This window comes from Schistocerca americana, chromosome 8 (assembly GCF_021461395.2).
Source record: "Schistocerca americana isolate TAMUIC-IGC-003095 chromosome 8, iqSchAmer2.1, whole genome shotgun sequence".
Classification (NCBI taxonomy): Eukaryota; Metazoa; Arthropoda; class Insecta; order Orthoptera; family Acrididae; genus Schistocerca; species Schistocerca americana.
The window spans coordinates 389,638,834-389,666,665 of NC_060126.1; the positions used below are offsets into that span (position 1 = coordinate 389,638,834).

The 27,832-nt window shown below is 43.5% G+C and overlaps 1 protein-coding gene across 1 annotated transcript in view; it reads right to left on the reverse strand.

Annotated features, from left to right (window-relative positions):
- Positions 1-27,441, reverse strand: part of LOC124545881 (basic proline-rich protein-like) — a 30,883-nt gene extending 3,442 nt beyond the window's left edge. The window contains exon 1 of the mRNA XM_047124842.1: positions 27,432-27,441. Coding sequence (XP_046980798.1) covers positions 27,432-27,441 — 10 coding nt within the window. The remainder of the gene's footprint in view (positions 1-27,431) is intronic.
- Between the last annotated feature and the right edge of the window lie 391 nt (positions 27,442-27,832).

Consider the following 27,832-nt stretch of genomic DNA (forward strand, 5'->3'; position numbering starts at 1 on the left):
GGATAAGATGCCTGTCATCTCGACTGCTAGTGATACGAGGCCGTTGGAATCCAGCACGGCGATCTGTATTACCCTCCTGAACCCACCGATTCCATATTCTGCTAGCAGTCATTGGATCTCGACCAACGCGAGCAGCAATGTCGCGATACGATAAACCGCAATCGCGATAGGCTACAATCCGACCTTTAGCCAAGTCGGAAACTTGATGGTACGAATTTCTCATCTTTACACGAGGTATCACAACAACGTTTTACCAGGCAACGCCTGTCAATTGCTGCTTTTGTACGAGAAATCGGTTGGAAACTTTCCTCATGTCAGCACGTTGTAGGTGTCGCCACAGGCGCCAACCTTGTGTGAATGCTCTGAAAAGCTAATCATTTGTATATCACAGCATCTTCTACCTGTCGGTTAAATTTCGCTTCTGTAGCACGTCATCTTCGTGGTGTAGCAATTTTAATGGCCAGTAGTGTATATTGTGAATTTAACTGTCAAGTTCATTTCGCGAAAAGTTCAAAGGGGGGAGCAAACTTAATGTACAGATGAAACAACCTCGTGTCACGTTTTACATTCGTCAACAAATTGGGTTTTATTCTGCATCTGGTTTCTGTTTGGTTCGATGTACCTAATTTTGGGATGCTGAATACAGAGATACTAAATTATTTTCTCTGTCATGTCACATTCCTAAGACACAACGTAATAACAAAATCGTATCGTTCATACTTCCAATACCTGTAACGGCACTAATTCTCTTCTACCGACGAATAAGATGACAGTGCACTAAATGTTTTTCATTCTTCTGATGATATGGTCGAAGGTCGTGCATTGACAATAAATTGGTCTGTGATCCACAGTTCATTTTGATATTTAAACTAGAGCTAGTTTAGAAAATGCTGTTCAAAAATCTTCGTTCAGATCATTACTTAAATACCTTAATTTACATTTTTTTCTCTCTTCTTTTTAAAGTTCGTTTCTAGAATATTGTGAAAAAGGCGTGTAAGTTTAGCGGAACCCTCTGATGATCTCGACGGAAGCCAAGGTTTCCTCAGAATACAATTTAAGAAGTGCTGCTCTGTCCTGCTGCCACCACTGTTGCGAATATCTGAACATGCTCTCTTCTACGAATGGAACTAGTTAATAAATCAAGTAACACTGGCCGATAACCATTTTCAGTGTGATGTTCGTTCCTGTATATTTTTTGTTGTAGAACGAAAATGTGCCTTTAAAATAGTGGCATCACTCAAGTTTTCGAGATTTTTAAAATTATATATTTGTTTATGTTTCGAGAGCATTTTCTTCGATAGTTTGTGTCATTTTACATGAATCATTTATGCATTTAATCGTGATTACGTGGAATGAGTTATTTCACAATCACATTACACATCCATATGTAAATGTACTATCTGGTCAAAAGTATCGGAACACCTACTAGTGGACATTGATATGGGATGGGTCGACGCATCGCCTTTATGGAGTTCGAACTCTGCTGGGGGCAGTGTCAGTGACTTGCCTGAATGTCTTCCTTATGAGCTTAGACTAGAAATGGTAGTGAAATTGGACGCCGGGATCTGGAGCAAATTTTACGTTCCAACTCGTGCCGAAGGTGTTCCGTTGCGTACACGCCGTTAATGTAGGCCGACCAGTCCAGTTAAGTAATCTTATTGCCGCACGGAGACTGCATTACGTCTGGATGACTTCTCATGCCGATACAAGTAACTGTCATCTCCGAACTGTTCCACTACTGTACGCAGTAGACAATATTGCAAGATGTGTCTACAATCTTCCGCATTAAGCGTTTTCTTAACAAAATAAGGGGGCACAAGCTTACCACTGAAAACATTTCCATATCGTAACACCAGCTCCTCAGTACTTCACTGTTGCCACCACATACGATAGCATGTAACTATCTCCAGGCTTTCGCCGAACACAAGCCTTTCCATATCTAAATGCCATAACTGTTGAATATAAAAAGCTGAGTTGTCATACTGATGTCAATATCTATGAGGGAAGCAAGAATGGAGGTAATGGGCAGTTGTAGGTGGTCATTGTCCAGTTTCTATACTGTCCATCATCGGTTACTCCATGCAAAATTACACAATATGATCAAGAGCGCCCACCTCGTTAGACTACTCAACGCCCTCCTCCAAAACAGCAGGTTTTTTGTTGAATTTCAAGGACAACGCAGTCGCTGGAGAGCGCAGAAAAATGGTCTACCTCAGGGAAGCGTCTTGGCTCCACTGCTCTTCAACATTTATACCAACGACCAGCCATTGACCCCAGGCGCAAGGAGAATCTTATATGCAGATGACCTAGCTCTTGCTACGCAGAGCTCATGCTTTGAAAGAGTGGAAAGAAACCTGACAACAGCACTTAGAACACTGTCAAGCTACTACAGTCGGAACCAACTCAGACCAAACTCTTCGAAGGCACAAGTGTGTGCCTTTAATTTAAGGAACAGGGAAGCTAATCGTGAGCTACATATTGCATGGTCAGGCATGCAACTCCAGCATCATCACGCACCTAAGTACTTGGGAGTCACTCTCGATAGAACTCTGACATTCAAAACTCACTGCAAGAACACCAAAATGAAAATTTCCGCTCGAAAAAACCTAATTCGCAAACTAGCGGGGACACAGGGGATCACATCCACAAACTATTCGCTGTTCTGCAATGGCACTGTGCTTTTCTACTGCTGAATATGCTTTTCCAGTCTGGTACAGGTCATCTTATGCCAGACAAGTAGGCATTGCTCTCAACGAAACCTGCAGGTTGATCACAGGTTGCTTAAGACATACCCCAATTGATAAGCTCTACTGCCTGGCTGGAATAGCGCCATCATAGATACGCAGAACAGTGGCTGCCAACAAGGAGAGACTGAAAGTGGAGCAGGACAGTGCCCATCCACTGCACGGACATAATCCACCACAGCAACGGCTGAGATAGCGAAAGAGCTTCCTGAGAATATCCGAGAAGCTCACCATTTCACCAGAGAAGGCAAGTCTGGAGTTATGGAAGAAGTCGACGCCTCACCTGCAGACGCCAGAAGCTGAAGAACTACCACCCGGACACAACGAGAGCTGGCTGGTGTGGAAATCTTTAAACAGATTACGATCAGGAGTTGGATGATACAAAGACAACCTGAAGAGATGGGGCTTCATAACAGAAGATACGTCCTGTGATCGTGGACAAGAACAAACCACAAGCCACATGTTCCAGTGCCTTTTGTGCCCTACATCCTGCACGAAGATTGATCTCTTGCAAGCCACTCCAAGCGCCTTGGAGGTTGCAAAGTACTGGGCACATGTAATATAAATACAGCTACAAATGAGTGGACATAACAGAAACGAAGAAAGAAAAACTAAACTAGACAAGGCATACAAAGTAGTGTGGAATCATTACAACAAGAAGTCTATCTCACAAAAAGCCAAATTACGCCACAACGACAAGGTGGTGCTCCCTGAGGCACTATATGCAGCAGAGACCACACTAATCCTTGGGCATACACGTATCAGACACATAGAAAAAGTAGAACGGAAAATACTAAGGAAAATATTTGGTGCAACTAACCACAATGGAATATGGATCAAGAAACCTATAGAGGAACTATACATACAGAGACAATCACAGAAAAGATTAGAAAACGCAGACTACAATTCTATGGACACCTATACAGAATGCCATCACACAGACTGACCAAACAGATCTTTGACTGGGTAACCACTAGAAACAACAAATGGGTGGCAGAGGTAAAAAACGACCTGAACCAACTCAACATAACAGCAGACACAATAAATGACAGAATAAAATTCAGAAACATCATTAAGAAAAGTAAACTACATGGGATACACTGTGACAAACGAACAGGCGTAAAGTGGACCGAAGAACGCAAGCAAGATCACAGCCGGAAGATGAAAGAAATATGGGCAACCAAAAAGGCAATCTAGTTGAAGCCGAAGAAACAAAGCCGACAAGGAGCATGGACAGAGGACCGGAAATAGAAACACAGTGAGCGAATGAGGGAAGTCTGGGCAGCAAGGAAGGCAGCAAAAGGAACTGACCATGTTGTTTAGTTCAGCTGCGCTCTTTAAGGGCAAAACACCAATAATATATATATATATATATATATATATATATATATATATATATATATATATATATATATATATATTGATGTGTATGGCTACTGTAAATAAAGACAGTGGAAGAATCAGAAATGATGAGCTGGTAAACGATAGATTGTTAGATCTAGTGATAATATGGGTAGTAGAAGAGGTTGGGGAAAATAAAAAAAAGAAATTAAAGAAAATTCTCTTTCCTAGTTATCCACTGCCTCGTGTCGTCGTTCTTTACACCACCTCAAGCGTCGCTTAGCACCGGCTACATAAATATTTGGCTTATGGGACATTCTCGACCGTTGTACCCCAATCTTTTCAGTCCACAGCTCATGGTATAGTGACTAGCGGGTCCGATTCCCGGCCGGGTTGGGGATTTTCTCTGCCTTGAACTGGGTGTTTGTGTTACCCTCATCACCATCATCATCATCATCATCATCATCATCATCATCACTCATGACAGTGGCTCGATTGGACTGTGTAAAAAATTGGACTGTGTAAAAATTGGAAACTTCTACGGACGCTGATGACCACTCACTTGAGCGCCCCACAAACCAAACATCATCATCATCATCATCCAATCCTTTCAGCTCACTACGCACAGTCATTGTGCTAGCTGGACTGCTGGTAGCACTTTGGACCTGCCAGGCGATTCCTCCCGTTGATTTCATACGATTTTATAGAGCCATCTTCCTCAACGCTCGACGGTCCCCCTCCGTCAGTAAATGACGTTTCCTCATCTTGATTTAGCTGTGGTCGTTCCTTCGCGCTTCCACTTTACAATCACATCAGCAATAGTCGACTTGGGCAGTTTTAGAAGGGTCGAAATGTCGCTGATGGACCGATGGATCTGTTACTCAGGTGACATCCAATGAAGAGTCAATGTTCAAAGTCACTGAGCTCTCTTGACCGACCCATTCTGCCAGCACTGCTCCAGTACTGGCGACACAACACTCCCCGCCTTCTTTTATACTAACAGGTCCGACTCCCGTGACATCTAGTGGTCAATTACTCATTAGGTACGAGCGTCGGGTACTTTTGATAAGAAAGTGTTTTGCTACATGCAGACCATTTATGCGTTTTTTTATTCAAAATATAGATGGCAATAAACTTCCACCAGGCCTTCAACATCGCAGCGCGTCAGCAATCGTTGGTTAATATCTTTAAAAACTAAAAACCCGCCACGATTGCGAAAAAAAGCACCTAGTGTTAAGTGTTACCCCAGGTTTCGGCGTAGATAACTACACCTTCTTCAGAACAACAATAAAACCCACAAGTGCCTAAGAAGACCTTTGTCAATGATTAAAAGAACACCATAGCTATACATTTATAAACGAAAAAGAAAAGGAAAACACAATCAGTACATATGTACAAAGTCAAAATCACTACTTAACGTCTTAACTTAATGGTGTACGCTCCACCTCACACCGGCCTATGTTCGATGGGCCATGACCCGCCATAAACTGCAGCTACAAACGGTCGCTCATTTACAAGCCTGACACGCTATCTATGCACAAGCGCAAGACAAGGGAAGTTACTTGAATGCGCATTCACATACGAATACGAGAAAGTTTGTACATGGGTGGGGGATAAATAGCCCATATATTCCCAACCGTGGATCAACGTACATAAAAAAATGAAATGGATAGAACAAGAGACGAGCTAAATAGGAGATGAAACCTAAAAATAACCGCACACGGTTGCTTATGCTAGTAAAGAAACTACCTATGACAACAGCAGGAACTATACCTAAAGCCAGTAGTTAGCCAGGGGGGGGGGGGGCGCTGAGGCGACGTAATCTAAAGACGTCGTGGTTATAAAGCTATAGGGATAAAACATGAGGTGTTCAACGGGCTAAAATCACCTTCATCGTAATAGGAAAATGAGGATGAAAAGAAAGAAGATGAACAGCTTGACCAACCGCGCTCGCGGTTTTTCGTTTATAAATGAATAGCTATGGTGTTCTTTTAATCATTGACAAAGGTCTTCTTAGGCACTTGTGGGTTTTATTGTTGTTCTGAAGAAGGTGTAGTTATCTACGCCGAAACCTGGGTTAACACTTAACACTAGGTGCTTTTTTCACAACCGAGGCGAGTTTTTAGTTTTTAAATATATTCCACCAGTGCCTTTGGCTCATTCAGTGGGTAAGAAGTAGACATATGAAAGCATGGTCCTGCTACTGAGGGCCATCGACTATAAGGATTGAATGATATGCTTCGATATAAGGGCTATTCCTTTGCATACAGGTTTACTGGATGCTTTCACCAAAATACGTTTTATTTCTTTGTTTGTGAGACAACCGAAATATCAAGAACTATCAGGAATGGCCTATACGACAAATGTGTACTGTAAGATAGAAAATGTTAAGAACAAATCTTTTAGTTATACCAAGTAAAGTCTTACTGCCTCCGCTCCATATCAAGTTGGAAACGGTGAAGAATTTTGAGAAGGCTCTTGATTAACAGATTGAGGCTTTCAGTCATTTGAAGTACGGTTTTCCCTACATCAATGAGGCTGAGTTGATAGAAGGACCACAAATTAGAAAGATTTTGATCGATAATACTAAATTGACGAATATCAAGTTACATGCTTTGATGTCTTTCGGAGCCTTTGTTCTTGTTTTTCTGAGCTACACAAGGGAAGATAACCGTTTCTATAGTGACTAATGTGTCGGACAACTGCCAAAATATGGCCTCACAATGTCACCAAAATTCTCCCCTTTATTTTTCTCCCGCAAATTTGTATGCTGTTAACGATGAATAGAGTGAACGCTTCCACGTAGACATTTTTGGTCGCTGTCAAGGACGTTGTAACCCTAAAGCGATTACTGTTGCCTTTTGTTTAGAGAGCCTCAAACAAATCTGACATTAAGCACTGTAACACATAAAAATTTCTGATTATTATTAGTGGTTCGAGGGTAATGTGAGTCATTGTATAATGCTGTGATAGTTTCGATGCTTCACGTGAATGTCAGAATAAATTTCAGATTGTGTCTAGGGGAGATGGGGCTAGTTGGCACAGATTTGTTTTTTTTTGGTTTTTCTATTTCTTGTGCAATACGTGGTGAGGTACTGGTGAATGTGGCGGATAGCTTAACTTTTTGACTACAGAATCATGTCGAACTCATTAATTGAAAACGTGTTTAGTTAACGCCAAAAACACTTTTCACGAAAGGTTGCTACTATGCCACCTGACCCTGGGTGTGCGGTTAGTTGGCTCGCCCCTGGGTGTGAGTTAGCATAACTTGATATGGATAGGGATACTTAGACAGAACATGGCAATTTTTGAGGAAAAACATTTTAATCTCTCAAAACATGGGGTAACTTACTTTACAAAGAATAAATTCTTCGTCCGCATCTCGTGGTCGTGCGATAGCGTTCTCGCTTCCCACGCCCGGGTTCCCGGGTTCGATTCCCGGCGGGGTCAGGGATTTTCTCTGCCTCGTGATGACTGGGTGTTGTGTGATGTCCTTAGGTTAGTTAGGTTTAAGTAGTTCTAAGTTCTAGGGGACTGATGACCATAGATGTTAAGTCCCATAGTGCTCAGAGCCAATAAATTCTACGAAAACGATATTTCTCGTGAAAAAATAATACTTGAGCACAAATAATTTCTGCTTAAAATTTGGGTTTCTTTTTTAAATCCGTCTTATGAAAACACTATTTTTTTTATTCATCCAGACGTGTTTCGGCACCTAAGTGCCATCTTCTGCGCACTAAATTTGTTCCTGTGTAGTATAATACAGAGTTTATAATTGTTTATCTATTGTAGGCCTAAACTTATATATAATTTTTACTGTTAGTTTTCGATTGCTCACCTCGAAATTACATTGCTAGAGAAAATGCAATTTCACAAATCGGTTTTTTGCGCTTCAGACGTATTTGACACAAAATGTTCAAATGTGTGTGAAATTTTATGGGACTTCACTGCTAAGGTCATCAGTCCCTACGCTTACACACTACTTAACTTAAATTATCCTAAGGGCAAATACACACACCCATGCCCGAGGGAGGACTCGAACCTCCGCCGGGACCAGCCGCACAGTCCATGACTGCAGCGCCAAAGACCGCTCGTGTAATCCCGCGCGGCTATTTGCCACAAAGTGGAATTTGAACAGATACTCCAGTCTCCAAGTTCATTCAGACGTACTGTGTTGTTGTTACCTACGTGTTTACTGTTTGCCTTATGTTTTGCGAAGCGCTAATTTTGAATGTTTCGTGTGAGCTATAAGGCAAACGATGAACAAGTAAGCAACGACAACAGCGTAGCACCTGTCAATGAATATGGAGACAGGAGTGTCTACTCAAATCCCGTTTTGTGGGAAATACGTGTGAAGTTTAAGAGTGAAATTACATAAAGACGCTGTGAAAACAGTGCAATCAATAGCTGTAGAAAAAGATATCCAACAGAGATCCACAACAGTAACATAAATAACCACTACCTACGAAAGCCTAGGCTTCAAAAATGTACAAATTTTCTCCATGACTACTTTGCAGGTGGAATGCTGTCAAAACGACGAAAAAGGCCTCAAAAATCGATCTCTAAAAATGCATTTTCACTAGCAGTGTAACTTTCAGATGAGCACTCGAAAACTAATCAAGGAAGTACACATGCTATAATTTTTAGGATTACAATATACAAACGACTATAAACTTGGTATTATTGTTATAGAAATATATGTGAGCCACAGAAGATGACACAAATCCTAATTTTAAGTCGTAAACACGGCAAAACTTCAAGAGAAGCCTCGAACCTGAACAAGAAGAATCTGCTTGAATATATAAACAACCGTATGAACTTAAATGTATGAATAAACTAAGAATTCTTCAGCAATGATAAGTTCTTGTCATTATTATAGCTACCGGTAGCTATTCACATAGAAGATGTTCGATATTTGAATTAATCATGAACGTAGGAGTTGGGAGCTCATTCGTCCCAGCGGATGGGTTCAATTTTCGTAGAATTTTACTTTGGCAGTACCAAACTGATTTGTCCTGGTCAGACCACATCCAGTTCAAAAGATGAATAGCCTCAACTGTGGCGAAAGTCCGTGTTGCTACTTTCTAACTACAATGCCTGAAAAAAAAGAAAAAAAGAACAAGAAGCGCTCAGAAGGGGAGGAGCCAAAATTCACGTGTTGAGTGTGTATGTGATGTTATTTCACTGATTAAAAAATTGAGTTGATTTACAAAGAACTTGGCTGCATGTGTCCAGTTTCTAGTATTACGTTGGACCCTCTCTGGTATGGAAGCATGTACGAATTCTGTTAGGAAGGATGTCGTAGACCGTTGTATCTTCTTCTGAGACACGACGGCTGACTACTGTTGTAACTGGTCCTTGATAGACTGGCTAGTACACTGGGACGTAGTTGACCTCTGAGAGAGTCCCACGTATGTTCTATTCGGGACAGATCTGGGGATCTTGCTGGGCGCAGTGGTACCAAATTGTCTCGCAGACAATTCATAGTCAGGTGCCATGTATGGACGAACAATGTCCCGCTGGTAAATGGAACGACGATACTGTTCCATTAGAGATAAGGCATGAGGTACCGTTTTGCTGTCAGAGTTCCCTCAATTACTATTAGTGGCTCCCCACATCATGAAGCCAGAGCAGTACCGCTGTGAATCTCCAAAACATTAGAAAAATGGGTCCTCTCTCCAGTTTGCCGACGTACTCACTGACGGTGGTCATCCGGGGCAGTGTAGAACCGCGATCATTGCTGAACGCTATCCGCCGCTATTCATCTGCAGTCCACGGTTCCGGTTCGCAGCGCCACTCCAAACGCAGACGTTTGTGCAGTGGTGTTAACAGCGCGGCTAGGCAAACGACGGTAAGTCTCTAGTGTGGCTGCTCCTACTCTCCAACCAATGGTACTACACTACTAGCCATTAAAACTGCTACACCAAGAAGAAATGCAGATGATAAACGGGTATTCGTTAGACAAATATTACTGGAACTGACATGTAATTACATTTTCACGCAATTTGGGTGCATAGATCCTGAGAAATCAGTACCCAGAACAACCACCTCTGGCCGTAATAACGACCTTGATACGCCTGGGCATTGAGTCACACAGAGCTTGGATGGCGTGTACAGGTACAGCTGCCCATGCAGCTTCAACTCGATACCATAGTTCAACAAAAGTAGTGACTGGCGTATTGTGACGAGCCAGTTGCTCGGCCACCATTGACCAGACGTTTTCAATTGGTGAGAGATCTGGGGAATGTGCTGGCCAGGGCAGCAGTCGAATATTTTCTGTAGCCAGAAAGGCCTGTACAGGACCTACAACATGCGGTCGTCCATTATCGTGCTGAAATGTAGGGTTTCGCAGGGATCGAATGAAGGGTAGAGCCACGGGTCGTAACACATGTGAAATGTAAGAGGTGACCGAGACGTGTAACCAATGTCACCCCATACCATCACGCCGGGTGATACGCCAGTATGGCGATGACGAATACACACTTCCAATGTGCGTTCACCGCGATGTCACCAAACACGGATGCGACCATCATGATGCTGTAAACAGAACCGGTATTTATCAGAAAAATGACGTTTTGTCATTCGTGCACCCAGGTTCGTCGTTGAGTACGCCATCGCAGGCGCTCCTGTCTGTGATGCAGCGTCAAGGGTAACCGCAGCCATGGTCTCCGTGCTGATAGTCCGTGCTGCTGTAAACGTCGTCGAACTGTTCGTGCAGATGGTTGTTGTCTTGCAAACGTCCCCATCTGTTGACTCAAAGGGATCGAGACGATACGATAAACCGCAATCGCGATAGGCTACAATCCGACCTTTATCAAAGTCGGAAACGTGATGGTACGCATTTCTCCTCCTTACACGAGGCATCACAACAACGTTTCTCCAGGCAACGCCGGTCAACTGCTGTTTGTGTATGAGAAATCGGTTGGAAACTTTCCTCATGTCAGCACGTTGTAGGCGTCGCCACCGGCGCCAGCCTTGTGTGAATGCTCTGGAAAGCTAATCATTTGCATGTCACAGCATCTTCTTCCTGTCGGTTAAATTTCGCGTCTGTAGCACTTTATCTTCATGGTGTAGCAATTTTAATGGCCAGTAGTGTAGATAACACAGAATGTCCCAGAGAGTCCGTTACTTGTTCTCGTATAGCAGGCGCAGATGTGGAAGACGTGCTTGATACTCAAGAAGCCCGTCTTCTCTCCTTCCCTTTTGGGGGACAAACGTGGTCGACCGGAAACTTGGAAGCCGAATCTCCGAGTACTTGCCCGCACATTACCTTGCAGTGCAACATCGGCCCACTGTCACATCAGAATGCCAACAGATCTGAATGCTTCACGATTCGACCAGACGGGCAAATGAAGGTTCGCAATGGGATACCTTTCAAACTCTTGTAAGTTGCTGATGACAGTATCTCACACGACTCGCAATATATCTCTCTCCTTGACAGACATTACTCAACATCTGACATTTTCTATCTCATGCCTTAGCAGGCGCAGCAACAACACTAAACACGAACTACAATAACTCAATCTGTTATCCATTTTACCTCTCACAGAGAAATATACACCGGTCGACTGTGTGCCCGTGTACGAAGTTATATTAACATCTGACCATGTCTTCTAGATGCTTTACCTTTTTGTCAGGAAGTATATACAGGGATTTAGTATTAGTAAAGGGGACATCCATCTGTGCTACAACTAGCCATTTTAAAATGGAAACCCCCATTTTACTGCATATTCGGATTCTACGCAAAAAAATACGTATGGCTTGTGGAAGATGGTGCCGTAATCAACAGAAACCAAGTATGAACGTTTTTTCAATTAAGAGCTGACGCATTTGATTCTACATTTCATTTGCGATATAAGTATAAGCCTTTGTGTTCCAGCTGTAGATATTGAGTTTCAAATGTTAATTGGGTGTTGCAAATGCGATTGTACAGTACATTTGTGGCAAACAATGGTTTGAGTAGACCGCACATATTTTTTGGCGTAAAATCAGAGTATCCATTAAAATATGGATTTACCGTTTTAGAATACAAAGTTGACCTCGCCCACGCGAAGGGATGGTTAGCAGACGGCCAGTTGCAGCACAGGCAGATGTCTCCTTTACTAATATTAACTTTTCACCTACAACATTTTTTTCGTATCATGGGTTGTTTTCGACATATTTAGTTGTCTCAAGTTAAAACAGACACCACATATACAATATGTGATCAAAAGTATCCGAACTCCCACAAAAACATACGTTTTTCATATTAGGTGCTTTGTGCTGCCACCAGCTGCCTGTTACTCCATATCAGCGACCTCAGTAGTCGTTAGACATCGTGAGAGAGCAGAACCGGACGCTCCGCGGAACGTGATCAGGTGATTGGGTGTCACTTGTGTCAAACGTCTGTACGCGAGATTTCCCACACTTCTAAACATCCCTAGGTCCACTGTTTCCGATGTGATAAGTGAAATGGAAACGTGAAAGGACAAGTACAGCACAAAAGCGAACAGGCCGACCTCGTCTGTTGACTGACACAGACCACCGGCAGTTGAAGAGGGTCGTAATGTGTAGTAGGCAGACATCTATCCAGACCATCACACAGGAATCCCAGACTGCATCAGGATCCACTGCAAGTACTATGGCAGTTAGGCGAGAGGTGAGAAAACTTGGATTTCATGGTCGAGTGGCTGCTCATAAGCCACACATCACGCCGGTAAATGTCAAACGACGCCTCGCTTGGTGTAAGGAGAGTAAACAGTGGGAAAACGTATGAATCACGGTATACAATGTGAGAATCCGGTGGCAGGTTGTGGGTATGGCGAATGCCCGGTGAACGTCATGTGCCAGCGTGTGTAGTGCGAACAGTAAAATTCGGAGGCAGTTGTGTTATGGTGTGGTTCTCGTTTTTCATGGAGGGGGCTTGCACCCCTTGCTTTTTTGCAGGGCACTATCACAGCACAGGCCTACATTGGTGTTTTACGCACTTTCTTGCTTCCCACTGTTGAAGAACAATTCGGGGATGGCGATTGCATCTTTCAACACGATCGAGCACCTGGTCATAATGCACGGCCTGTGGCGGAGTGGTTACCCAACAATAACATCCCTGTAATGGACTGGCGTGCACAGGGTCCTGACCTGAATCCCTTGAACACCTTTGGAATGTTTTGGAACTCCGACTACGTTCTTGGCCTCTGCGACCGACATCGATACCTCTCCTCAGTGCAGCACTCCGTGAAGAATGGGCTGCCGTTCCTCAAGAAACCATCCAGCACCTAACTGAACGTATGCCTGCGTGAGTGGCAGCTGTCATCAAGGTTAAGGAAGGGCCAACACCATATTGGATTCCAGCATTATCGATGGAAGCCGCCACGAACTAGTAAGTCATTTACAGCCAGGTGTCCGGATACTTTTGATCACATAGTATATATACCGACGGAAATAATCGCAGAAAATGAAGAAGGGGCGATGTAAATTTAAGTTGATCGATGTGTATTCAAATTTCGGCCCAGTCGCATGAGAGTGGCGTTAGAAGCAGGATGCAGATCAGATTTGCTTTAAATACACGCTGTAACTGTCGTGGGCGTTAGTTACCTTTGAGACTGGACGTGGTGTGTTGATGTTAGTCAAGACTGTCTTTAAAGAGACGTAGACACCATTATCAACACCTCACTGAGTTTAAGCGAAGTCATGTAATAGGGCTACGAGAAGTCGGATGTTTCTCATGCGATATAGCGAAAAGACTTGGCAGGAATGTAGCCACTGTGCTTGATTACTGGCAGCGATGATCAGGAGAATGTAAGGTAGCAGCAAGACCGAGGAAAGGGCACTACCGGGAGGGAAGACCAGGCGTATGGCTCTGGCGCACCTTACTGCACCTGCATCAGCAATTTGACCAGCAGTTGACGCAACGAACTGTTCCAAACCGGTTACTTCAAGGACATTTCCAAGCCACACTGACACCAAACCACCGGCATCTGCGACATTGGTGGTGTCAAATGAGAGCTCATAGAAGGGCAGTGTGGAGGTCTGTTGTGTTTACTGATGAAAGCTGGTTCTGCCTCTGTGCCAGTAGTGGCCGTGTGTTGGCTAGAAGGTGAGCAGTTGAGGGAATGCAACCAACCTCACTTCCTGCTAGACATACTGGACCTACAGCTGGAGTTAAGGTCTGGGGTTCGATTTCGTATGACAGCTGGAGCACTCTCGTGGTTATCCATGACTGTAAATTTGTACGTCAACCTGGTGATTCGACCTGTTGTGGCTGCCATCCACGAGCAACATTCCAGGGTATGTTTTGCAACAGGATGACGGTCGTTCACATACCGCTGTTGTAAGCCAATATCCTCCACAGAGTGTCGATATGTCCATCGTCGATATGTCCACCGTCATCCACAAACAGCAGTAAGCGTCCCTGTTTTGATCGACCAAGTGCGTCAGACACGTATCTCCACCCAGAATCTGACATCTGGCACTGCATAACACAATGCACGCACGTGTGCATGCTTATATTCAACACCCTGGCGGTTACAATGGTTATTACCATAACAGCATTTTACATATGCGCTGTCTTATCTCACGAATATATATATATATATATATATATATATATATATAAGAAAATATAACATTGGGAAAAAATATTTGTTTTATTGTCCCCTACAACCTTCCAGAGTTCGTAGGTTTAAATACTTTTCACCCTGTAAATATATATATATATATTTCTAATTTTATACGTTGGAGAAAAGGACCAACGCAGTAGATGTGATGCCAACCTGTCGTGAGAATTCGAATTTGAATTTCACCTATAATGACCGATAGTAAGTGCAACTGCGAAAATAAGAACCCGTACCACTCACCTCATTAAATTTTAAGTTCAAAATTAAGTTTGATCATGTTGCTTTAATTTAGATATATTTAAGGATGTTTTGGTTAATTTTGAAATACCTTTTTAAGCAAATAAATATTATTTGATAAAATTGTCATTTTGTTGCGAGCAAACTAGTTACATAAGGGGATTTACAATAAAAGTGGAGACAAAGCCGAAGTTAAAAACTTATCTAAAAGATCAAGAAACGCTGCGTTAAGTTTTAAACCAAATCTCGTGAATACAAAGTTCTTGTATTGGTGACGGTAGCATGTGCTGCTTTAAACCTCTAACTTATTGCCACCAGCACAATAAATACATTATCTTATCGAAAGTTTCTGGACACTCGTATGTAATATGGAAATGACCACCAGATGTTACGAGAGGGAGACCCGCCTGTGTAAAAGAAGGAAAGGGTATTGCGTTGTCTGTAGAGGAGTAACAGCAGAATGAGTTAGGATAGCGAAGGGAGATTGAACGAGGGCTGGTCATTGAATGCCATCGGAGTAACAGCTCCATCAGGGACAGCTCAAGTCGACTGTTGGTGATGCGACTGTGAAATGGACCCACGAGGGAACAACCGCAGTTAAAGCAAGGCGAGGCAGACCAGATGTACTGACAGTCAGGGACTGTCGAGCACTGACCAGAGTGATTGTTAAAAAAACACATGCAGTTAGCGGAAGGAACCACTCTTGAGTTTCGGAGTGCTAGCAGTAGTCCAGGTAACACAACGACCGCGTGTCGGGAATTAAAAACAATGGGGTACTATTGGATTTCCATCTGAGCTCTTGATATTCATGCAAGTGGTTCTCTTTTCTCCAAAGGTCTCTTTAAAATTTCCCGTAGGCAGTATCTATCTTACCGCTCGTGAGATAAGCCTCTACATCATTACATTTCTCCTCTAGCCATCCCTGCTTAGACATTTTGCACTTCCTGTTGATCTCATTTTTGAGACGTTAGTATTCTTTTTTGCCTGCTTCACTTACTGCATTTTTGTATTTTCTCCTTTTATCAGTTAAATTCAGTATCTCTTGTTACCCAAGGATTTCTACTAGCACTCGTCTTTTTACCTACTTCATGCTCTGCTGCCTTCACTATTTCATTCCTCAAAGCTACCCATTCTTCTTCTACTGAAAGAAGGGAAAGCAGAAAGGTGGAAGGAGTATATAGAGGGTCTATACAGGGGCGATGTTCTTGAGGACAATATTATGGAAATGGAAGAGGAACTATATGAAGATGAAATGGGAGACATGATACTGCGTGAAGAGTTTGACAGAGCACTGAACGAGCTAAGTCGAAACAAGGCCCCGGGAGTAGACAACATTCCATTAGAACTACTGATAGCCTTGGGAGAGCCAGTCCTGACAAAACTCTACCATCTGGTGAGCAAGATGTATGAGACAGGCGAAATACCCTCAGACTTAAAGAAGAATATAATAATTCCAATCCCAAAGAAAGCAGGTGTTGACTGATGTGAAAATTACCGAACTATCAGTTTAATAAGTCACAGCTGCAAAATACTAACGCGAATTCTTTACAGACGAATGGAAAAACTAATAGAAGCCGACCTGGGGGAAGATCAGTTTGGATTCCATAGAAATGTTGGAACACGTGAGGCAATACTGACCCTACGACTTATCTTAGAAGAAAGATTAAGGAAAGGCAAACCTGCGTTTCTAGCATTTGTAGACTTAGAGAAAGCTTTTCACAATTTTGACTGGAATACTCTCTTTCAAATTCTGAAGGTGGTAGGGGTAAAATACAGGGAGCGAAAGTCTATTTACAATTCGTACAGAAACCAGATAGCAGTTATAAGACTCGAGGGGCGTGAAAGAGAAGCAGTGGTTGGGAAGGGAGTGAGACAAGGTTGTAGCTTCTCGCCGATGCTATTCAATCTGTATATTGAGCAAGCAGTAAAGGAAACAAAAGAAAAGTTCGGAGTAGGTATTAAAATCCATGGAGAAGAAATAAAAACTTTGAGGTTCACCGATATGTAGGCTGCAGTAGGTACTGGGAGACGAAGCTTTTACAGGATAGAGGAGCATGGAGAGCTGCATCAAACCAGTCTCAGGACTGAAGAGCACAACAACAACAACAACATGAATAACTGTACCTTCCATATTCGTGAGTCGCCTCGTCGATGTACAATCAGGCATGCTGTGAAGGTTACTGAATCAAGAAGATATCACGAGAGAAGGTACTTTCGATCGGGTATCATGGAGTGAAATTAGCAGCCAGTCGTGTCGCAAAACGGTCACACGCACAATCCTGTGGCGCAGAATGCTTCCATCTGGGAACAGAATCAACCAGTGCAATCGTCTTCAGCTCTTCGTCATTGTGGAAGTGCTGACCAGAGGATAGGAACTTCTTGAGGTGCAAGCAAGGCCAGTTTAACATACGAGCGGCCGCTTCGGGTGGCAGAGACCTCAAAATGAAGATATTTTGAAGAGCTTGCCAAGAGCGCAAGAGAAGAGGAGTGACGGAGGTGCAGGGGGAGGATACCAAGTGATGTAGCTTGTGTGAAAAAATGATCTCTGTGGTGTCACCGCCAGACACCACACTTGCTAGGTGGTAGCCTTTAAATTGGCCGCGGTCCGTTAGTATACGTCGGACCCGCGTGTCACCACTATCAGTGATTGCAAACCGATCGCCGCCACACGGCAAGTCTAGTCTAGAGAGACTCCCTAGCACTCGCCCCAGTTGTACAGCCGACTTTGCTAGCGATGCTTCACTGTCTACATACGCTCTCATTTGCAGAGACGTCAGTTTAGTATAGCCTTCAGCTAAGTCATTTGCTACGACCTAGCAAGGTGCCATATTCAGTTACTATGATTACTTCAAGAATGTATTCTGAACAGATAATATTGTGAATCATGTACCGTCAAGAGCGACGTTCATCATTAATGGATTAATGTTAAGTATCAAACTAATGACGTCCGCTTTCTGAATTCTCATTCCTTGTCATGTTCCAGACCTCACGTCAATATACACTCCTGGAAATGGAAAAAAGAACACATTGACACCGGTGTGTCAGACCCACCATACTTGCTCCGGACACTGCGAGAGGGCTGTACAAGCAATGATCACACGCACGGCACAGCGGACACACCAGGAACCGCGGTGTTGGCCGTCGAATGGCGCTAGCTGCGCAGCATTTGTGCACCGCCGCCGTCAGTGTCAGCCAGTTTGCCGTGGCATACGGAGCTCCATCGCAGTCTTTAACACTGGTAGCATGCCGCGACAGCGTGGACGTGAACCGTATGTGCAGTTGACGGACTTTGAGCGAGGGCGTATAGTGGGCATGCGGGAGGCCGGGTGGACGTACCGCCGAATTGCTCAACACGTGGGGCGTGAGGTCTCCACAGTACATCGATGTTGTCGCCAGTGGTCGGCGGAAGGTGCACGTGCCCGTCGACCTGGGACCGGACCGCAGCGACGCACGGATGCACGCCAAGACCGTAGGATCCTACGCAGTGCCGTAGGGGACCGCACCGCCACTTCCCAGCAAATTAGAGACACTGTTGCTCCTGGGGTATCGGCGAGGACCATTCGCAACCGTCTCCATGAAGCTGGGCTACGGTCCCGCACACCGTTAGGCCGTCTTCCGCTCACGCCCCAACATCGTGCAGCCCGCCTCCAGTGGTGTCGCGACAGGCGTGAATGGAGGGACGAATGGAGACGTGTCGTCTTCAGCGATGAGAGTCGCTTCTGCCTTGGTGCCAATGATGGTCGTATGCGTGTTTGGCGCCGTGCAGGTGAGCGCCACAATCAGGACTGCATACGACCGAGGCACACAGGGCCAACACCCGGCATCATGGTGTGGGGAGCGATCTCCTACATTGGCCGTACACCACTGGTGATCGTCGAGGGGACACTGAATAGTGCACGGTACATCCAAACCGTCATCGAACCCATCGTTCTACCATTCCTAGACCGCCAAGGGAACTTGCTGTTCCAACAGGACAATGCACGTCCGCATGTATCCCGTGCCACCCAACGTGCTCTAGAAGGTGTAAGTCAACTACCCTGGCCAGCGAGATCTCCGGATCTGTCCCCCATTGAGCATGTTTGGGACTGGATGAAGCGTCGTCTCACGCGGTCTGCACGTCCAGCACGAACGCTGGTCCAACTGAGGCGCCAGGTGGAAATGGCATGGCAAGCCGTTCCACAGGACTACATCCAGCATCTCTACGATCGTCTCCATGGGAGAATAGCAGCCTGCATTGCTGCGAAAGGTGGATATACACTGTACTAGTGCCGACATTGTGCATGCTCTGTTGCCTGTGTCTATGTGCCTGTGGTTCTGTCAGTGTGATCATGTGATGTATCTGACCCCAGGAATGTGTCAATAAAGTTTCCCCTTCCTGGGACAATGAATTCACGGTGTTCTTATTTCAATTTCCAGGAGTGTAGTTCTTCCCTCCTCATGCCAGCCTGCGTGAGCTAAAACGCGTGCATTTCGGCCTCCACTCGTAACACGGTGTTGGCTCTTCTGCTAACACAAAAATCTCTAACAGGCGCTGGGTACAGAGAAGAAAGGAAATTGCTGGTGAATGTACTAACAGCTCCTCGCCGAACTTCTTCAGAACACTTGTGAACCGAGTCGCGTGCCGGCGAGCATTACCATGAACTGGCACAACACCTGCACCTAAGCATTGCACACCCATTGCTTTGAATGACCCGTCGCAATTTCCACAGTTTTTCACAGCAGCGGTCAGCGGTCACTGCTTCACCTCTGGGCAGGAAGTCAATAAGCAGAATGGTGTTTCTGTTCCACAGCACCATGCCCATTATTATCACTCATCTTGACCAAAGATCCACTGTGGCGCCAGTGCATTGAGTGGTGCGTGGTTTCTGTGGTAAAGTGAGCATTCCACGTCTCGTGGCCCGTGACGACCCTCTCGAGAAACTCGTCGTCGTCACCGCGATTCCGCTTCAGAAATGTCAATGCTGGGAGCAAGCGATTCATTTTATGGTCGGAAGTCGGGTTTTTCATCCCCCATCTGGCACACATATTCTCGAACGGCAGGTGCTTTGTGACAGTTTCATGCAACAAAGATCGCAATGTCTGCGGAAAACTTCTGTTGAGATCCGTAATAGCGGAGCTGCGTTTCTTCAGAATATGCTGCTACAGCAGCTCCACAAGGTCGTCACTGAAGAGAGACGGTCGCCCACGGCCCCTCTTTCAACGTGGACACTTTGACGACCTTCGGAAAATTGCCTTCATCAGCGACGCACCATTTGTTTGCTCATTAGCTTCGACCCGTACAGAACGGTGAATTTCGATGGGCAACATGTTTTGTGCGTTAAGAAACTTTACCTCAGAGCAAATCTGGCTGTGGGTTATCCCATTACGCACTCCGAAATACTGTTGACTGAAGTTGGGCAAAAAGATCGAAACATGGCTCGTTTACTAGGGGTCGATGTGTTTCAGTGTAAATCTATTTGACTCCCATTCAAAAGGAGCGAGTTCAAATCGCCGTTCGGCAATCTTGATTTAGATTTTCTGTTCTTTTCCTTAAATTGACTGAGGTGGATGTCGTGATGGTTGGAAAGGATAAAGCCAATTTTATTCCACATCGGTAGAGCTCGTGCCTCTTCTCTAATCACCTCAACGTCGACGGCGTGTAATCCTAATCTTGCTTCCATCATGCTGGTCTGTTTAATCTAAGCTCAATGGCGTGATGAATTCAGAAACCCGTACACAATTTTGTAACCTTCCACTGTACGTGAATTTCGGAACCATGCTGTTTCCATATTTGTGCCGTTAAGGCAGAGGACAATTAATCAAGGATAATAAACGGCATGCTGCCACTTCCCCACCTGTTGATGTAAACCCATTGCTCAATGACATACGGACCACAGAGACAAGTAAAAGGAACTGTAGATAATACCTAGAAAGAATACCGAAGGAGTTAAAGCACAGCAAGTTTAACTGAAGCCCAAAACCATGAAAAGCCTAGAAACAAGACGCTAGCAGTCACCGCAGCAAAAGGAGTAATAAATGAACATCCGGCTATTTTGCACCAGAAAGAGAATTACTTGAAACGTATACTGAAGGAGATAAGAAAATGTGGAGTACTGTTATCAGACTATAACTTTCAGGAACTATGCAACAAAACTGGTTTTAGCTACTGTTGACAGCCATTATGTGTGTTCCAGTTTCTCTCGCTAAGAGTACAGATGAAAAAATAAGGCCACCAGTGAACCGCTAGAACCTTTAATGCGTCGTTCTGGAAGATAAGTTGGAAGGGGGCCATCAATTACTCTGACGCGTGGATTGTTATGTGCTCAAGAGAAAAAAGAGAAGTGTGTTAGACGTCCTTCTGGAAAGAATTGTTATTCCGGAAGAGACAGACAGGTAGATGAAATATGTATGTCGAACACTATCGAACTAAGGTCATAAAATAGAAATAGTTTTACACTAGAAGTTTTTCTAAGAGTAATTTTTACTTAACTTATGACTTACGAGGCTCGTTCAATAAGTAATACCCCACAGTTTTTTCTCAGGTCATATTTATTGTTAAGAGTTAGAATTTGGTTACGTTATACATCATCATGTCTTGTCCATGTCCTATTTTTCTACGTAGACTCCATCACGTTCTATGGCCGTACGCCAACGTGATGGAAGAGCATGTATTCCCTGCTGGTAAAAGCTTTTGTCCTGTAGGCGCAGCCATGTTTCCACTGCACGAGTGACGCTCTCGTCATCTTCAAATTGTGTTCCCCGTAGAGAATCTTTAAGCGGCCAGTCGGAATGAATAATGGCATCCGCACGATTCAGCATGTCAGGAGCAGTGGTTGTGACAGGACGTCTCGAGCGTGGCTGATCATGGAGCTTTGTTTCTGCGTTTTCTGAGGCTGTAACTTTCTTTACCCATATTCCCAGTGTACTCCTATCAACTGCAGATAAACGTTTATGGCTGTTCACCACAGTTTCTGTCTATGCACAGAAGAATTCAATAACAGAACGCTGCTTGTAACGTGAGTCGTATGTAGACGCCATTTTGACGATGTACTACGGCTCTGCCATCTGCCAGAACGGTTCGAAATTTCACCGGCGCCCAGAAAAAACATCAAATATGAAGCATCAACAAGGACGTCTGTCTGTCTATATTAATGGCTTTTTAAAGAAATGTGGGACATTACTTATTGAACGATCCTCGTATTAAGATCCTCATTCTTTCGTCTAAAGAGGGAATACTAAAATAGCGAAAATGATTTTTTGAAATGCGTGTTTCTGTTTTCCAGTTCCTCTTTTTACTTTTTTACATTTGTATCACGGAGTGAATACTCACTCTTTGACGTATTTGGGAACACTAGAGTACAAGACCTTGCCATGATATGTTTCCGTCGTTTCTCTAAATAACTTCAGGCCAATGCCCTGCTCGTCGTAGAGGGCGGAGAAAATGAGAGTAGATACGATTGGACGACCATTTGTGGCAGCGTTAACGGAGGAGGGGCAACGGCCTTACAGCAGTGGATACACCGGTTCCCGTGAGATCACCGAAGATAAGCGCTGTCGGGTGTGGTCGGCACTTGGATGGGTGACCATCCAGGCTGCCATGCGCTGTTGCCATGTATCGGGGTGCACTCAGTCTCGTGATGCCAATTGAGGAGATACTCGACCGACTAGTAGCGGCTTCGGTCAAAGAAAACCATCGTAACGACCGGGAGAGCGGTGTGCTGGCCACACGCCCCTCCTATCCTCATCCTCAACTGAGGATGACACGCCGGTCGGAGGGTCCCGATGTGTCACTTGAGGCCTGAAGACGGAGTGCTTTAACGGAGGAGGCAAAGACCTACAACTACTTCCAACAGGATGCAGCAACTACCCATACACACGGCCGAACGTCGGAACACATTTACACAATCTTCACGCCTGACAGAATTGTTAGCCGAGGTCAGTCTGGTCGCGGCCCTAGCATGCCACCCAGTGATAGTGTGCGATTACTTTGTGTGGGGAGCCCTCAAGTCTAAGATGTAGTGCAACAACCCTCATAGTCTTCAAGAACTCCAGCAGAACATTTCGGATGAGACTGCAGCAATTCCACCAGACCAGCTTGGATTCGGCTTCACCAATTTGCTGACCAGGGCCCAAAAGTGCCAAGAGATGAATGATGGTCACTTTCAACATTTGCTACAGTCACGTTAGTACCGTATTTCCTCTCCTGTGCTTGTTTTTCTTTGTACCTTGGAACTCTGTTCTGCGGGCCATTATTATTTGCCGCACACTGTAAAGGAGCGTCAGAAAAGTTCTGTGAATACTGTCGGAAATTGAAGGAAAAAAGATTTACGAACAAAATACCTTTACTGGCCTCCAAAGTAATCACCGTTAGCTACAATAAATGGTGTCGCACGTTGTTGGATAAGCGCGTCATCACAGGAGATGAGGCCTGCTCTGCCACTAGTGTCCGGAGAATAAGCCACAGTCATTAGGGTGGTGTTCATCGTTTTCCATGCCTCCCGAAAAAGTCGGCTGACAAAATTCAAGATTAAGAGGATGTAGAACGCCTTTTTCGACAGCAAGGGCTTGATTCATCACGAATTTCTACGCGAGGGAGGCGGGGAGACGATAAGCACCATGCCATTGACTGTCGCCTGGTCTCCACATCGAATTGGTGGGACCAGGCCTCATCTGCTGTAATGATGCGAATATCCAACAACGCGTGACCACGATGCTTCGAGCGATTCCACAAGAAGCGTTTGTTGACAGTTCCCATCTGCTTTTCGACCGATGTCACAAGTGTGTTGTTGCTAATCGTGATTGCTTTGAAGACCGGTTAAGGTATTTTATTTGTAACTCTTGTTCCATTTATTTTCAGAGAACATTCACTGAACTTTTCGGACGCATCTTGTGTAAACATGGCTATGAGTGATATTTATCCCAATCTGAGCTTGTGCCCGGTCTCTATTTTCATCGTCGACGGCAAGTTGATCCTTACATTTCTATTCCTCTTTCAAAGATTTGAGCAACAACGAAGTTCATTCGTGTCGGATGCAAGCGCAATTATAGTGAACAGTGGTGTTGGTTACTGACTTTTTTCCTATTTCAGTGCTTGTGATCTGTTTTCGAATTTGTATGATCTATATAGGATAAGATGGTCGCAAGCGTACTCTACATCAATTTTATTATTCTTAAGATCTTAATTTCGTTGTAAGGTAAGAATTAATCTGCAATGTGACTGACTTATTTGCTTATTTATTTATCTTATGGCGTACATCGCTATCCTTATACATTTTATATACAATTTAATTGCAAATTGACATCCAGACATTGAATATAATCGATAGATTGAGTTATACGAAACATAGAGTACTTCGCTACTTCACACGTACGAAAATGTATTTCTTTACTTTTATGTTCTACTCCCAAAAATTTCCGACACGATGCTTTACTAGCCCAGGTATTTTTGTGCGACTCCTTTTCAGGTAATTTCGCATTTCGTTGTGCAGTACTCATTCACTTATTTATTTTTTGCTTTTATCAAATTTCATTACTGTTACAACTAAATAGCGTATTACAGTAACAGTTGCTCAATTTGTATTTGATAAAAGAAATATTGCTTTTAATGACCTATGACTTATTCCACGAGGATAATAAAATGTATTATATAATTATTCCTCAGACATATCCTCAGGCATCCTAATTTATGTTCCCCCTGATTTTCTTTAATCATTAAAGGTAATTGGCAGGATTTTGTGCCAGTCGTATCAGAAATTGAGGATAGACTTGGCAGTAGATGCCACCCATTTGAACTTAGAGAGAAACTGTACGTAAACCTCTGGAACAGTAACTTTGGGGTAAGCAGATCAAAAGTGAAATAATGCATAAGTCAGAGGCTGCGACTAACCGTTGTAGCGCTGAGATGGAATAACAGTAGAAGTTTCCCAGCAGACCGTTCGCTTGCCCAGTGACGTCACAGAACTGCTGATTACGTGCTGGTGACATCTTTTGAGGAAGGTAAAACTGACTGAGTCTTCACGTTAACGACTTCAGGTACGTACGTGTCAGAATACTACAGCGGTTTTTTGTACAATCTTTTCAGTCCTACTCTGACGTGTGAACAATGAACAAAAATGTGGCGGTCCTATCACACTTCCCTGGGGCACTGCCGACAATACCCCTGTCTCTGATGAATAATCGCCGTCGAGGACAACATACTGGATTCTGCTACTTCAGAAATCTTCGAACCATTCACATACCTGGGAATCTATTCCGTATGCTTGTACCTTCGTTAACAGTCTGCAGTGCTCCACTGAAAAAATGCTTAATGGAAATCTAGGAAAATGGAATCCCCCTGTTGCCTTTCATCCATGGTTCATAGGATATCGTGCTAGAAAAGGGCAAGCTGAGTTTCGCACGAGCGGTACTTTATAAACTCGTGGACAGAAGCTTCTCCCTGTCAAGGAAATTTGTTATATTCGGGCTAAGAACATGTAATGTCTCTTTATATTCGATGAATTATTCTGATACAATTCTACCCTTGAATGACGTTTACTAATTTTCTATCTTCATACTCGCAGAATCCATGCGCAAAGTAGTTTCATACAATAGCTATGCCATGAGCGCATAATTATTCTTTGTAGTACTCTCTCTGGTGGTTAGAAAAAATCTTCCGATATTGTTTTCGTGCCGATTAGCCTGAGCTTTGTTTGAAGAACTGTAATCTGAATATTGAGATTTATGACAAAAGATAACTGACACGAAATTGTACGATTAAAAGGGAAATATATATATATATATATATATATATATATATATATATATATATTTCTCCTTCATACAAAAGGTGTGTATTTGACATTTGAGAATTAATGATATTCGTCGATATATTGCGTGGTTGTTAATCAGAAGGGAACTTCCGAAAGACTGGATACGAACCTGCATTTAATAATCCAAGAGCTCCATTACTTCTTCGGAAGGTTAAACTTCATCAAAGCCAAATATCCGCTTGATCTGAGGTTTCCCAACTGATTATACAGGGTGATTCAAAAAGAATACCACAACTTCAGGAATTTAAAACTCTGCAACGACAAAAGGCAGAGCTAAGCACTATCTGTCGGCGAATTAAGGGAGCTATAAAGTTTCATTTAGTTGTACATTTGTTCGCTTGAGGCGCTGTTGACTAGGCATCAGCGTCAGTTGATGCTAAGATGGCGACCGCTCAACAGAAAGCTTTTTGTGTTATTGAGTACGGCAGAAGTGAATCGACGACAGTTGTTCAACGTGCATTTCGAACGAAGTATGGTGTTAAACCTCCTGATAGGTGATGATCTGAAACGAGAAATAACAGCAGCTATCCAAACTGTTACGCCTGATATGCTACAGAGAGTGTGGAACGAATTGGAGTATCGGGTTGACATTGCTCGTGTGTCTGGAGGGGGCCATATTGAACATCTCTGAACTTGTTTTTGAGTGAAAAAAAACCTTTTTAAATACTCTTTGTAATGATGTATAACAGAAGGTTATGTTATGTTTCTTTCATTAAATACACATTTTTAAAGTTGTGGTATTCTTTTTGAATCACCCTGTACAACGCTCCCCAAATTACGAGGCATTTTATTTGTACAGATTAGCAGACTGCCGCAAAGCACGAGCCTGCAGAGAAGAAGAATCATCGCCTGATTTCATTCTAACAAGTAAAATTTCTGAATCATTTTGAGTGACTGAGTTATGATTGTGTTTCCTATTATGAATGATTGATCGCTCGAACGAATTGAGAACTACATAACTACATAATTACATAGATAGGAGGAAAAATTACAAACATAATCAAGGATTCTGCAGCATATCGATGTCAAAGATATTGGTGTGTAATTTTGCGGGTTCGTTCTTTTACCCTTATTATATACAGTAGTTACCTGCGCTTTTTTTCAGTCACTTGGGACTTTGCACTGGGCGTGAGATTCGCCACAAATGCAAGCTAGGTAGAGTGGAATGCTACAGGGCTGGTCGCGATGAAGGGAAGAGCCGCAATATTTAGAATTGGGATTTTTATCATCACAGAAGTTCACAAGCGGAATATATTTTGTATACATTAGAAGAACAATAACATAGACACAGCAAAAAGATGTACATATTGGACTGAATACAAACGACAAAAACATTCTCTTCAGTTTATGTGTTTTGTCCTGCTGACAGGTGAAATGTGAAGTTTCTAATATACTGTCAAACTAGCTAATTCGATACTTCTGAATACTCAGGGGACAACCATTTATTTGTTGCCTATACAACGTTTTTAAACTTTTCTATTCACAGGACGTAAACAACTGTTGCTCATTGTCACTGAAAAAAACCGCTACAGCTGTAAAAATTATTTATAAATAATAATTGTAAATTTGTAAATAATTTTTGCAACTCTAAAGGATTTTATAATTGATGATTTATAAATGTACTGTGCAAGTCAGTGTATAGTGGAGGTTACTGCATGCCAGTAATAGTCACCTCCTCTCTTATTCCATTCTGGAATGGCATAGTTGAAAAGTAACTACTTGTATACCTCCGTCCATGCCTGCTTGCTTAGGTGGGGCAGTAGCTAAGGAATCAGACTCGAAATCAGCAGGAATGAGGTTCAACACCTCCTTCGTCTATCCAAGTGTGAATTTCCCGTGGTTCCTCTAAATCACTTGAGACGAGTACATGTGTGATTCCTACAAAGACGGTCGGTTTGTAATACCACTCTAGTGTAGTCCCAGATTGCTACGTCTGTAACGACCAGGTCACTTAAACCCTAATTTTCCTATGGTGGCAATCTAATGGTCGTACAGTCTTCCACGATTACTGTTCTTTTAAATTAGCCGACAGATTGTCGTAAGAACAACGTCGCCCTTATATCAAAGATTTTTATTAAAGTTCGTTGATCATCGTTTCTAAACGGTCGTGTGATTATGCTGGACCGAC